Source organism: Haliotis rufescens, unplaced genomic scaffold, assembly GCF_023055435.1.
Source record: "Haliotis rufescens isolate VD_foot unplaced genomic scaffold, xgHalRufe1.0.p SCAF_14, whole genome shotgun sequence".
Taxonomy (NCBI): Eukaryota; Metazoa; Mollusca; class Gastropoda; order Lepetellida; family Haliotidae; genus Haliotis; species Haliotis rufescens.
Genome location: NW_025963824.1, coordinates 26,271,042 through 26,286,844, shown reverse-complemented (window position 1 = coordinate 26,286,844; position 15,803 = coordinate 26,271,042). Strand labels below are relative to the sequence as shown.

At 39.8% G+C, this 15,803-nt stretch overlaps 1 protein-coding gene across 2 annotated transcripts in view; it reads left to right on the top strand.

Annotated features, from left to right (window-relative positions):
• Positions 1–15,803, top strand: part of LOC124131262 — an 87,949-nt gene that overhangs the window by 58,051 nt on the left and 14,095 nt on the right. For both annotated transcript variants that reach the window (XM_048395210.1, XM_048395211.1), the window contains exons 22-24: positions 7,071–7,097; positions 10,565–10,588; positions 15,402–15,434. In XM_048395210.1, the coding sequence (XP_048251167.1) occupies positions 7,071–7,097; positions 10,565–10,588; positions 15,402–15,434 (84 nt within the window). The remainder of the gene's footprint in view (positions 1–7,070; positions 7,098–10,564; positions 10,589–15,401; positions 15,435–15,803) is intronic.

The window sequence follows — 15,803 nt, the reverse complement described above, 5'->3', positions numbered from 1 at the left end:
CCACACAAAACCTTCTTTTATTTATTTTTCAAAATACAACACAGAAAGTTGGGTGTGGGGAAATGGGACATATTCCTACGTGAAATAATGAGACATTAGTAGTGGTGACGGCTATGTCATAATTGAACTGTCTAAAGCATAAATTTGGCGAACGAAAAACGTTATATTTGCAATCAAATGGAATGACTCGTGTGGGCAAATGAATATGTTCGCAATCCACAAACAATTATTTTATTAATGGCGAACATTTACCAACCCGCGACAATCGTGTCAACACGGGGGTTTCTTAGCAATAAACTCGCATCTAAATTCACTACTGTTCTACTGTCGGCTAGCCACAACGGCTAGACTGGACCCTAGTGGAATGGTTCATGCCATAAAAGTCTAGCAACCGAACACTAATTAAGATGGGCCGACCTTGTATTTACGGTCTGGTGAACACAGCTCAATGGCCGCTCATTAACTCAAATTTCACATCTCACTGTTTTGTTTTAATTCACTATTCATTTGATAAATTTGTCAACTTCAACTGGAACCCGGTCCCGTGTTACACGCGTGGCACACGCGTGTGCAACGGGTTGCACACGCGATTCACACCCGTTGGACACGGGTGTGCAACGGGTGTGAATCGCGTGTGCAACCCGTTGAGCACCCGTGTCACATGCGTGTTACACGCGTTCTCAACGCGTGTTAGGGGAATGAACTTTTAGGCAGTAGTGTACATGGAGACAGACTGACTAAGTAGGGATTTATTCCGCCTTAGCAATATCCCAGAAATATCATGGCCGGGGACAGCAGAAATAAGCTTCATATATAATACCCATCTGGGGAATTGAACCTACGACGTGTCAAGCGATCGCTACAACCACTGGGCTACCCAAAGGTGCCTTGAATAAATAAATGAAGAGTCAGTTTAGACCACCCGTTTTATTGTAATGGAACATACACTTTACTCCCAATAGATGTTCTTTTTCAAACATAGAATCATGTCCACAGTATAGTTTCAAGTAAGAGTTAAATCATGATATTCACATTCAGTCGCCATGTACATATCATAGTGCCGAAAGGCATAGGTGTGGTTTATGTCGCTCAGATTCGTGGCTGATATCACTGGATACCAGGATGCAAATCGCTAAATAATCACGTGGTATCCGCCATTTGTTAGATTTGACCTCTTTCTAAATAGTGTTTTGTGCTCAGAGCTTGACATATCTTATCACCGGTGGGATATCTTATCACTGTGGGAGCCTAGCCAATTAACACTTGTCAGAGGGGTACACAAATTATGTGATCTAGGCTACCAGTTGTTGGAAAGTGGTAAATGTACTTCCATAGAATAATGTACACCGTTTGCGTTTCAAGTAGGAGCTTGATCTTGAAATTCAAATTCAGTAGCCATATCACAGCACCAATAGTTGTGGTTTCTGTCTGCCGGATTCAGGGCAGATACCACCGGATTGCAGGATGCATATCGGCTAATATAAGTAGCAAGCAGTATCCGCCAAGAATACGACAGACGCAAACCACCCTTTGTTACGATTATCTCGAAACATAGTTGCAAATGTAAGAGTGTAAGACAAATTGCATTGTTTTTTAAGGTGTAAGTCGGCACTATTGCAGCTATATCACAGCGGCCTAAACAAACATTAGGTCTGAACCGGATAAACCAGTGACTTGCACTTCAAGCAACGTAATAGGTTGTCGGGGAACAGATATACGTAGTCAACGAAATCACCGAGCCTGGCACAAGCTTCATGGAAACTGACTGTCTGACTGAGTAGGGTTTTAATCCGCTTTAGCAATATCCCAGAAATATCAAGCCGAGGGACAGCAGAAATGGGCTTCATATATTGTACCCATGTGGGGATCGAGTGCCACAGTGTCACAGGATACATGGTGACTGACTGACTGACTGAGTAGTTTTACACGACTTTTAGCAATATCCCAGAAATATCACGATGGGGGCGTCAGAAACGGGGTTGATATAATGTACTCAAATGGGGAATTGAACCTTCGACGTGACCAGCGAACACTACAAACACTTGGCCAAGCTACCGGCTCTTGAATAGATAAATGAAGAGTCAGTTTATACCAAACATGTTCTGGTCATGGAACACACACTTTACTCCAATTAAACCTACCTTTGCAAAAATACAATTTATGTGGAGGGATTGTGTTTTAACCTGGAGCTTAATCTTGAATTTCATATTCAGTTGCCACATCAAAGCACCAAAACGGGTGGTTTCTGTCCGCCGGGTTCGTGGCGGATATCACCGAATACCAGGATACATTTCGGGCTAGCATCAGGTGGTATCCGCCAAGACTTTAGTAGCCATATCACAGTGCCAAAAGGAGTGGCTCTCTCCGCCGCATCCGTGGCGGAGACTATGAGATACTTACCCTTCCGGATACCAGTATGCATTTTGGGAATGTATCAGGTGGTATCTGCCAAGAATACGACAGACGCAAACCACATCTTTTAGACTAAGTGATTGTTTCTAAATCAACTGACATGCGACGATGTAAAGCACTGGTCCGTTATTAATTTCGTTTGTTTTAACCATTAGTTGGGTTGAAAGTGTACGTGGAGCACCAATGTCAAGTGATCAAAATAAGTAGGACTTTCTAACCGCTGTTAATTAGCATTTTTATGGGGGTAATGTACATAAGTTCTCAACCGATCTCAAGGAGTATATGGTGTGATGTACCCCGAACTGTCAGCGAGGGTTACACAGGCTCAAACACAAGGTACATCACACCATGTGTCCCGAGGATCGGTTGACAACGAAAGGATTTTTCCAATATTCATACTTAAAGGTCCGGAATCTTTGTAATGTCATCAATCAATGAACTGTAATTATAGGATTACTTTTGAGCCACCACTTATCTATTTGTTTGTTATTGTTAGGTTTCTATTTTCATATTTAGCAAGATATATATTGTATTCGGAAGGTTTTGTTTCATATTTTATTACATTAACACATCCAAAAACGCGTGAATACATCATTAACATATCCCACTGGAAACCTTCTGAATTTTGTAAGGATTGAAGTTGTATTTGTTGACGTTAATCAGCTGATGAAGACAGTGCCTCACGTGAGCAAATTCCATGATGCGCGAAGCATCGCTGTTTCAGTTCACTAAGATACTGTATGCTTTTAGAATGTATCATGATGTTCTTATTTTTCATCAATTCAAAACACCTGATTCAGGGGACTATCTTCATACGTTTTTTTAAGAAATATTTGGCTCAATCCTCACCTATGATTTGGTTAAATGTGAAGTGTTTAAATCACAACAAATTACAAATAAATGACAAAGATGTGTTTAGACTGGACTGTGATTTGAAAAAGAAGTTCCAGTCTTTGTGTATTGACAAATACGAAAATGGTTCAAACGACCAAAAATACGACAATTCCTGTTTTCTCGCGCACGACAGAGAGCAGAGAAGCTGCTTTGAAGGGTATTTCTCACAGGAAGCAAAAAGAGTAAGCTTTGAGGTTATGTTATGCCAGACCCATTCTCGTGCCAACTGCCTCTTCAGCACTTAAGGAGAGAATGTTAAACGACATAGTGGAAGACATCATGACTAGTCTATCTAGCCCTGAACATATGACAGCCCTTTCAAAGAAAAAAAAGTGGCGGAACTATGTTCGTTCTTGTGGTTTTGGCTAAAATATGATTACACTCCTTAAGAGCATCAAGAATATAGAAAGGACCATCTGATGCAAGGACTGAAGAAGAATTTGCGAGTTCCGAAAAACAAACATTCAAAGGTTTCACTTCAAGTGAGTGAGTTAAGATTTAACGTCACATCGGCAGTATTTCAGCCATATCGTGACGATTCACTTCAAAACATTTGTGTGATGAAGATAGCATTATCCAAAGACGCGGACAATGGAGCCTGTATTATAGAGATTGCTGTGGGACATGTCAATGGTTGTGTGTTTTATGACCCTCAAGGATCCGAATCTTATAAAATTAAAGGGGAGAGAATGGTTCGACTACCCTTTGAAACATGGGTTAACGAGGCCTTTGAGTGAACAACGATGATTCGACCATATATTCTGAGAAACCTAGGATATTTCTTTTAAGACAGATAATGTTTTTGATATTTTTCATTCAGTTCAAGTTCACAGAGATATCATTCTTTCTCTGAAAAGCCTAAACATATTTTTATCTGTCTGTCTTTCTGTCGTCTGATTGCCTCTTTGTATGTCTGTATGTCTGCAACTGTGATATAGTATCACGTGTGATGTTAACAGTGCCTGAATTAATGCGTGCATTCTTGGGCAAAACAGGTCCTCAGCACCCAATGTGTATTGTGAGAGCTGACTTTAGTGAGGATCGGGCGGTAAGAATGGTGTTACTTTGCTGATTATTGTCATCGTTCCATGGTGGCGTGAATCGCTGCTTGTATTTGTATCAACCACATTTGTATCTGTGCCAGGCTAGATATTTAAAGGTGGCTAATTTGGGAATTTTTACGAACATTTTGAGCAAAGACTTAGACATCGGCCTCTCACCAGTTCAATCACTGTACTTGTTACACACAATGCATTAGTGTACATATATCAAAGTTGAATGGAAAGTGAAAAGGAACAGTAATTAGGTGAACCGGTATTCGGCATGACATTTCGTATTTACACTGAAACAAAAGTCGGGATTGTTCCGCAGTTTCACTGACATTTTACTATGAGTTACGTTTTTCTGTGACGCATTATTACTGAAAATATGAGGAAATATAACCATGTGCTATATTTCACGTATTTCCGTCTTTGACCGATTATGGAAACTCTGTGGTTTCTTTCATTATGTAATCCATTAATGTCAAGGCAGGGGACAGCATAAATGGGATTCATACATCGCCCCTTGAGTAGATAAATAAAGAGGCAGCTTAGACCAACCATGTTAATATAATGGAATATCGCTTTACTCCCATGATTAAATACTTTTTTCAAACAGGGAATCATCTACACAGTTTGTGTTTAAAGTAAGAGCATAATCATGATATTTACTTGCAATAGCCATATCACAGTGGCGAAAGGCCTATGCGTGGTTTATGTCCGTCAGATTCGTGTCGAATATCACCGGATACTTACCTTTCCGCATACCAGGATGCATTTCGGATAAATTTTAGGTGGTATCTGCCAAGAATCAGATAGATGCAAATTACACGTTTTTGACAATGTCGAAACATATTTTAGAACGTTGCAAATCCAAGAGTCTAAGACAATTTGTGTTGTTTTTTAAGGCTTCAGTCAGCAATATTCAAGCTATATCACAGCGGCCTAAAATAATTAAGTCTGAACAAGTAAAACCAGTAAATTTCACTTCGATTAACGTCCCAGTTTGTGGGGGAACAGTGAAACGCAATCAACAATATCACCAAGCCTGACCACCCGATCCATTAAGTTGCCTCTTGTAACATCCAGGCATTTTACCTATAATTTCACAATTCCTTCAAGTTAATATTATCTATTGTATTACATGTGAGATTTATGTTTATATAATTTTTTAATTTGAAGTTTACACGATATGCGGCTTTTCCATTGGGCGAGAGATCGGTCACATGACCGCGAAATTGACGTTCATAACTGTATGAACGACACAATTTGACGTTCATACGTTTTTCACGAGACCATGTTCTTGAAATGACGTAAACACTGACGGACTACTTCCACATTCCTGGGGAAACCCCTGGGAATTCCCTAGCGCGCAAACCTGCATAAACGTTCTTTCTGATCATTTAGAACCATTATTCTCGGTCTCAGCGTTTCAGTATACATTGAGAAATGTCAGAGAGCGTGACTGCATGATTGTTCACGAATATCCTCGCTACCGCCCATCCTAATGAACAAACGAAGAAATCTAAACTATCGAAGTATCGATTCGATCCGTGTCTAGGCTGACATTGACCTTCTCCAGCAATTTATGAATTTACCTTTGTGTCTGTTTGACGCATCTTTTTTCACCTTTCAATGATCGACCAGTTGATCAATGATGACTTACACATGTAACCGCCACAGATTCATTAACAATTTTGGAAATCTCTCCCGTCACATTTATTGTGTCGGCCATTTTGACGTCTTGTACTTGATGTAAATGTATTACGACGCGCTGTCATTGTGACTGACTTACTGAGGTAGTTCTTTACCTACCTTTCTCATCTAATGAGGATATGATTTGAACACATGTGCCGCATAAGATGTTTCTAAAGAGCAAGTTGTGCATCCATACGCCCATGTCACCTCTCTTTTTGAGAAACTATTTTACTCCGCGATATAGCTGGTTGTTGTATGGCTGTCAGTGTAAACATGAAGTCACACGTACTAAATAAAATTGTGCTTAGATCTTTGCCTACATCCTTTGAGGTAAGAAATTGTGCTTAAAAATTTTTAAGAATTGAATTTCACTTTGTGTGAGTTCATTGGAGTATGAACCTTCATAGAGTGAAGGTTCATACTCCAATGAACTCACACAAAGTGAAGGTCAATTCTTAAGTATCTGGTACCACCGGTTTCTTGTGTCAATATACGCATAGATCAATCGAATCTGTGTATTCAGGTATGTATCAGGTGGTTTTTTGCGAAGGATACGACCGACGCAAACCACACACTTTTTGACAATTATGTCGATACATATTTTAGAACCTTGCCAATGTAAAGTTTAAGACAATTTGTAATCTTTGTAAAGCTGCAATCGGCAATGCTCAAGCCATATCACAGCGGTCCACAACTAATTCAGTGTGGATCAGACAAGGCAGAAACTGGCATTTCGAGCCACGTTCTAGGTTGTCGGGGTACAGTGACATGCAATCAACCAAATCACCAAGACTGCCCTCCCAATCCACTGAGTTGCATCTTATAACAACCATAGGCTAACCTACTTGAGACCACTCACTTTAAACATGAGATCCCTACAGACAGTTTAACACTTACCAAAGTCCATGTTATCTATTGGTTTAAATGTAAGCTTTTGTGTACCTGGTACACTAATTCCTTGCATCCATAAACGCATAGATCAATCGATTGTGTCATTATTAACAGTAGATACTTCTTTTCTTACAGGCCAAAGATTTAGGGCGCTTGAACGTCGTAAGTATGGAATGGCACAGTATCACAGGATACATGGAGACTGACTGTCTGACTGAGCAGCGTTTTACACCACGTTTAGCAAAATCCGAGAAATATAACGATGGGGGGCGTCAGAAACGGGGTTAATATAATGTACTCAAGTGGGGAATTGAACCTTCGACGTGACAAGCGAACACTACAAACACTTGGCCACGCTACCGGCTCTTGAATAGATAAGTGAAGGCTCAGTTTACACCAAAAGTGTTATTGTAATGGACATACACTTTACTCCCATTAAACATACCTTTACAAAAATAGAATTATGTGGACGGATTATGTTTTAACTAGGAGCTTAATCTTGAATTTTACATTCAGTAGCCACATCAAAGCACCAAAACGAGTGGTTTCCGTCCGCCGGGTTCGTGGCGGATATCACCGAATACCAGGATACATTTCGGGCTAGCATCAGGAGGTATCCGCCAAGACTTTAGTAGCGATATCACAGTGCCAAAAGGTTCTCTCCGCCGGATCCGTGGCGGAGACTATAGGATACTTACCCTTCCGGATACCAATATGCATTTCGGGAATGTATAAGGTGGTATCTGCCAAGAATACGACAGACGCAAACCATACTTTTTTGACAAAGTGATTGCTTCTAAATCAACTTACATGCGCCGATGTAAAGCACTGGTCTGTTATTAATTCCGGTTGTTTTAACCATGAGTTTGGTTGAAAGTTTACATGGAGCACCAATGTCATGTGTTCAAAATAACCGCTGTTACTTAGCTTTTTTATAGAGATTGTGTACATCATAAGTTCTCAACCGATCCCGTGGAGTACATGGTGTTATGTCCCCTGTGTACCCCCAACCGTCAGGCGAGGGTGACACAGGCTCACACACAAGGTACATCACACCATATGCCCCGAGGGTCGGTTGACAACAAATTTATGTTTACAATATTCATTCACACAGGTCCGGAATCTAAGTAATAAATCTGGACTTTATGCTATCAATGAACTGTAATTATAAGACTACTTTTGAGCCACCACTGAGCCATCTGCTTCTGTTTGTTATTGTTTGTTGTTCTATTACCATATTGATTGAGATATATATTAAAACTTCCCATCTTGGATTCGGAAGTTTGGGGATTACATTTTATTGAATTAACATATCACAAAACGTCTGAAGACATCATCAATTTATTCCACTGGCAACTTTCTGGAATTTTAGTCACCGAGTCAAGTGTTTATCGATCGTTACCAAAAACACTTTCCTCGACAGTTGACGAAAACTCGTATCATCTACACTTCAGTTTTGATCACACATGGATGAAAAATTATGAAATCTTATCCGAACATTTATTGTGAACTAAACTTTAAATGGATATTGAATGAGAAACACATTTGGAAAGAACAATCTGTCGCAAAGCAGTTTCTCTTCAGTGTGGTAGAAATAAAAAGACAATATAATATCTACTATGTAAATAGTAACAGCTTGCTTGTTTACCTTGTAAAAATATTTAGCAAGTTATATTATCACACCTGAGCAGTTTATTCACTGTAAGTAATTGATGAAAACTCACTTTGTATTATCTTCAACTCGGTTGTTATGGCTGAATCCATCTTAAGTATGGACAGGCACAGTGTCACAGGATGCATGGAGTGAGATAGAAATATCAAGGCGGGGGACAGAGATAATCGGCTTCATAAATGATACCTATGTGGAGATTTAACCTTCGACGTGACCGCAAACGCTACAACCACTGGGCTACCCAACCGTTCCTTGACTAGAAAAATAAAGGGTCTGTTTAGACAACCGTGTTATTGTAATGGAGCATCCACTTTTCTCCCTTTAAATAAACTTTACATACTTAGAATCATGTGCACGGCTTGTGTTTTAAGTAGGAGCTTCATCTTGAAATTCACATCCAGTAGCCATATCACAGTGGCAAAATGGGTGCTTTCTGTCCGCCGGATTCTTCACTGATACCACCTGATACCAGGGTGTATTTTGAGAAAGTATGAAGCGGTATCCGCCAAGAATACGAGAGACGCAAACCACGCCCATTTGATAATTGTGTCAAAACATCTTTCAGAACTTTGCAAATGTAAGAGCGTAAGACAAATTGTTTTGGTGTTCAAGGCTTCAGTCAGCAATATTCCAACTATATCACAGCGGCCTTAAATATTAAGTCTGAACCAAGTAAACCAGTAACATGCGCTTCGACGTCCTAGGTTGTCCAGGGACAGTGATACGCAATCAACCATCTCACCGAGACTGACCACGCGATCCATTGAGTTTATTCTTAATTGATTTCATAGATTAATGGTATCCTACCCATAACTTCACACTTTCCTCAAATTTATATTATCTATTGTATTAAATGTGATATTTTGTATCTTGTACACGGGTTTCATGTGTCAATCTGCGCATGGATCAATCGAATTTTTGTTTATTTACAGTAATATAATTCGTGGAATGACAAAGCGTAACAGGATACATGGAGACTGACTGACTAAGTAGGGATTTATTCCGCCTTAGAAATATCTCAGAAATATCATGGCCGGGGACAGCAGAAACGGGCTTCATATATTGTACCCATCTGGGGAATTGAACCTACGACGTGTCAAGCGATCGCTACAACCACTGGGCTACCCAAAGGTGCCTTAAATAAATGAAGAGTCAGTTTAGACCACCCGTTTTATTGTAATGGAACATACACTTTACACCCAATAGATGTTCTTTTTCAAACACAGAATCATGTCCACAGAATATGTTTCAAGTAAGAGTTAAATCGTGATATTCACATTCACCAGCCATATCAAAGTGCCGAAAGGCATAGGCGTGGTTTATGTCGCTCAGATTCGTGGCTGATATCACCGGATACTAACCAGGATGCATAGCGTGTTAGCATCACGTTTTATCCGCCATTTGATACATTTGGCCACTTTGTAAATGGCGTTGCGTGCTCATAGATTTCTGACGTGGGAGTCTAGCCAATTTACACTTGTCAGAGGGGTACACAAAGTGTGTGATCTGGACTACCAGTTGTCGGACTTTCTTTTTTTCGTGGAAGCTTCGTTGGCTGAGTGTGTCAGATTGCTGACTTTGAGTGCTGGTGATTAGGTGCCTCACTATGGAAGTGTCGGTTGGAATCCCGGACTGGACTCAACCCATAAAAGTACGAGAATCTGTACTTTACTAAAAAAGTACTATCCCAAATATAACATTTGTTACGTTTGACCACTTTCTAAACGGCATTGTGTGTTCACATCAATTATAGTAATTATGAACCACGCACCATTGCGCAATAAAATAAAGCAGTATAGGATTCTAGGGGTGATATTGTTATTAGTTACTTCAGAGTTACCAGTCATGTAATTTCTGTGGTACGGTAAACTTGGACACAAGACTTATATCAATGAAACATCGTTTCCCTCAAAATAATCAATATATGACTAAAACGTTGTTTTTACCGACCTTTCAGATATTGCATTGAGACCCTTTATGTGTAAGTATTGTAGTTAGGACAACCACAACATGAAAAGACACGTTTCTATTTTCCGTAACCTTCTCTGGTTCTACCCACATTATAGATATCTTCAGCAGCCTTCAAATGTCTTTGTAATTTTCAGGTGTTTTACATGTGTTAATTTAATTAAATGTCAAAAAAAAAGTTTGACAATTTTAGAGAGTATCCAGAAGCTATCCGTCTCGGATACAAAATGAAACGGAACCTGGAACGTTAAGGGAGCGCTTTTGGAAAACAGAAACCTGTCTTTTCATTCTCTTATTGGTATTAATGCATGGTTACATGTATGCTAGTCCGATGTAAATGGGGGTGTTATATCATATCAAATACAGCGTCTTGAATACCTTGGGAATTCTTTTGAGACAATGTTTATTCATGTCATGTGGTAGTTTACGCATGGATCAATCGCAATTGTGTTTATTAACTGTGTTTCTTCGAGACGGAAGTAAAGGAGGTAAGTATAGAATGACAAAACGTCACAGGATACATGGAGATTGGCTGAGTATGATTTTGTTCCGCTTCAGCAATATCCCAGAAATATCATAGCTGGGGGCAGCAGAAATGAGCTTCAAATATTGTACCCATCTGGTATATTGAACCTACGACGTGTCCAGCGATCGCTACAAACACTGGGCTACCCAAAAGTCAGTTTAGACCACCCGTTTTATTGTAATGGAACATACACTTTACTCCCAATAGATGTTCTTTTTCAAACATAGAATCATGTCCACAGTATATGTTTCAAGTAAGAGTTAAATCATGATATTCACATTCAGTAGCCATGTACATATCATAGTACCGAAAGACATAGGCGTGGTTTATGTCGCTCAGATTCGTGGCTGATATCACTGGATACTAGGATGCATATCGCGTTAGAATCATGTGGTATCCGCAATTTGTTAGATTTGACCTCTATCTAAACTGTTGTCGGAAAGTGGTAAAGGTACTTCCATAGAATAATGTACACCGTTTGCGTTTCAAGGAGGAGTTTAATCTTGAAATTCACATTCAGTAGCCATTTCACAGCACCAATAGGGGTGGTTTCTGTCTGCCGGATTCAGGGCAGATACCACCGGATAGCAGGATGCATATCGGCTAATATAAGTAGCAAGCAGTATCCGCCAAGAATACGACAGACGCAAGCCACCATTTGTTAGGATTATTTCGAAAAACATAGTTGCAAATGTAAGAGTGTAAGACAAATTGCTTTGTTTTTTAATGTTTTAGTCGGCAATATTGCAGCTATATCACAGCGGCCTAAACAAACATTAGGTCTAAACCAGAAAAAGCAGTAACTTGCACTTCGAGCAACGTAATAGGTTGTCGGGGAACAGATATACGTATTCAACGAAATCACCGAGCCTGACACAGGCTTCGTGGAAACTGACTGTCTGACTGAGTAGGGTTTTAATCCGCTTTAGCAATATCCCAGAAATATCAAGCCGAGGGACAGCAGAAATGGGCTTCATATATTGTACCCATGTGGGGATCGAGTGCCACAGTGTCACAGGATACATGGTGACTGACTGACTGACTGACTGAGTAGGGTTTTACACCAATTTTAGCAATATCCCAGAAATATCACGATGGGAGGCCTCAGAATCGGGGTTGATATAATGTACTCAAATGGGGAATTGAACCTTCGACGTGACCAGCGAACACTACAAACACTTGCCCAAGCTACCGGCTCTTGAATAGATAAATGAAGACCCAGTTTATACCAAACATGTTCTTTTCATGGAACACACACTTTACTCCAATTAAATATACCTTTGCAAAAATACAATTTATGTGGACGGATTGTGTTTTAACCAGGAGCTTAATCTTGAATTTCATATTCAGTAGCCAAATCAAAGCACCAAAACGGGTGGTTTCCGTCCGCCGGGTTCGTGGCGGATATCACCGAATACCAGGATACATTTCGGGCTAGCATCAGGTGGTATCCGCCAAGACTTTAGTAGCGATATCACAGTGCCAAAAGGAGTGGTTCTCTCCGCCGCATCCGTGGCGGAGACTATGGGATACTTACACATCCGGATACCAGGATGCATTTCGGGAATGTATAACGTGGTATCTGCCAAGAATACGACAGACGCAAACCACACCTTTTTGACAAAGTGATTGCTTCTAAATCAACTGACATGCGACGATGTAAAGCACTGGTCTGTTATTAATTTCGATTATTTTAACCATTAGTTGGGTTGAAAGTGTACGTTGAGCACCAATGTCAAGTGATCAAAATAAGTAGGCCTTTTTAACCTCTTTTAATAAGCATTTTTATGGGGGTAATGTACATAGGTTCTCAACCGATCTCAAGGAGTATATGGTGTGATGTACCCCGAACTGTCAGCTGGGGTTACACAGGCTCAAACACAAGGTACATCACACCATGTGCCCCGAGGGTCGGTTGACAACGAATGATTTTTTCCGAGATTCATTCTTAAAGGTCCGGAATCTTTTTAATGTCATCAATCAATAAACTGTTATTATAGGATTACTTTTGAGCCACCACTTATCTGTTTGTTTGGTATTGTTAGGTTTCTATTTTCATATTGAGCGAGATATATATTGTATTCGGAAGGTTTTTGTTTGATATTTTATTAAATTAACACATCCAAAAACGCGTGAATACATCATTAACATATCCCACTGGAAACCCTTCTGAATTTTGTAAGGATTGAAGATGTATTTGTTGACGTTAATCAGCTGATGAAGACAGTGCCTCACGTGAGAAAATTCCATGATGCGCGAAGCATAGCTGTTTCAGTTCACTAAGATACTGTCTGCTTTTAGAATGTATCATGATGTTCTTATTGTTCATCAGTTCAAAACACCTGATTCCGGGGACTATCCTCATACGTTTTTTACGAAATATTTGGCTCAATCCTCGCCTATGATTTGGTTACATGAGAAGTGTTTTAATCACAACAAATCAGAAATTACAAAGATGTGTTAAGAGTGGACTGTGATTTGAACAAGAAGTACCAGTCTTTTTGTATTGACAAATTCGAAAATGGCTCAAACGAAAGAATAAGACAATTCCTGTTTTCTTCGCGCACGACAGAGCGCAGAGACGCTGCTTTGATGGGTATTTCTCCCAGGAAGCAAAATGTGGAAGCTTTGAGGTTGTGTTATGCCAGACCCATTTATCGTGCCAACTGCCTCCTCAGCACTTAAGGAGAGAATGTTAAAAAAGTGGCGGAACTATGTTCGCTGTCGTGGTTTTGGTTAAATTATGAAGACACTCCTTAAGATCAACAAGAATATAGAAAGGACCATCTGATGCACGGAATGAAGAAGAATTTGCGTGTTCCGAAAAACAAACATTCCAAGGTTTCACTTCAAGACATTTGTGTGATGAAGATAGCATTATCCAAAGACGCAGACAATGGAGGCTGTATTACAGAGATTGCAGTGGGACATGTCAATGGTTGTGTGTTTTATGATCCTCAAGGACCCGAATCTTATAAAATTGAAGTGAAGAGAATGGTTCGACTCCCTTTAAAACATGGGTTAACGAGGCCTTTGAGTGAACAACGAGGATTCCACCATTTATTCTGAGAAACCTAGGATATTTCTTTTAAGACAGATAATGTTTTCGATATTTTTCATTCATTTCAAGTTCATTTAGAGAGATCATTCTTTCTCTGAAAAGCCTAAACATATTTTATCTTTCTGTCTGTCGTCTGATTGCCTCTTTGTATGTCTGTCTGTCTGCAACTGTGATAGATATCACGTGTGATGTTAACAGTGCTTGAATTAATGTGTGAATTCTTGGGCAAAATAGGTCCTCAGCACCCAATGTGTTTTGTGAGAGCTGACTTTAGTGAGGATCGGGTGGTAAGAATATATAACTTTGTTGATTGTTGTCATCGTTCCATGGTGGCGTGAATCGCTGCTTGTATTTGTATAATCACTTTTGTATCAGGCTAGATATTTTAAGGCGGCTAATTTTCGGAATTTTTACGAACATTTTCAGCAAAGACTTAGGGACTTAACATCGTTTCGTATTTACACTGAAACAAAAGTCGGGATTGTTCGACAGTTTCACTGGTATTTTACTGTGAGTTACTTTTTTCTGTGATGTTTTAATACTGACAACATGAGTAAATATTACCATGTGCTATATTTTACGTATTTCCATCTTTGCCCGGTTATGTAAACGCTGTGGTTTCTTTCATTATGAATCCATAGTCAAGGCGTTGGACAGCAGAAATGGGCTTCATATATTGCACCAATGTGAACGGATTGAGTAGATAAATGAAGAGGTAGCTTAGACCAACCATATTAATGTAATGGAATATCGCTTTACTGCCATTAAATACTTTTTCAAACAGGGAATCATGTACACAGTTTGTGTTTCAAGTAAGAGCTTAATCATGATATTAACATTCAGTAGCTATAGCACTGTGCCGAAAGGCCTATGCCTGGTTTATGTCCGTCAGATTCGTAGCGAATATCACCGGATACTTACCTTTCCGGATACCAGGACGCATTTCGAGTAAGTTTCAGGTGGTAGACTGCCGGGCTACAGTAACATGCAATCAACCAAATCACCGTGAGTGACCATCCGACCCACTGAATTGCATCAAATAACAATCTTAGTTTACTGGGGACCAATTTAAACTTGGGACCCCTACCGATAGTTTAACACTCACCTTGGTTCAAGATATCTATTTATTAAATGTGAGCTTTTGCATATTTCTTTAACTGATTCAATGTGTCTATATACGCATAGATTTATCAATGGAATAGTGTGTTTATTAACAGTAACTTATTTCGTTTGTTCCAGCCGACGAAGAAGAGACAAGTTCTTCATTCAAAGGTAAGTATGGAATAGCACAGTGTCACAGGATATATGGAGACTTACTGACTGTCTGATCATGGTGTTACTGCACTTTTAGCAATATTCCAGTTATATGACAGCAGTCGAAAAATAATTGAGTGTGTACCAGACAATGCAGCAACTGGCCTTTCGAGGAACGTCCCAGGTTGTTGGGGTACAGCGACATGCAATCAACCAAATCACCGAGTGTGACCACTCGATCCATTGAGTTGCCGCTATTACTCTGAGACCCATAGCTCACTGTGAACAAATTTGAGCCGGAGATCCCTACCATTAAATTAACACTAACCACAAGTTTATGTTATCTACTGTATTAATTGTGAGCCGTTGTATATCTGGTACACTGGT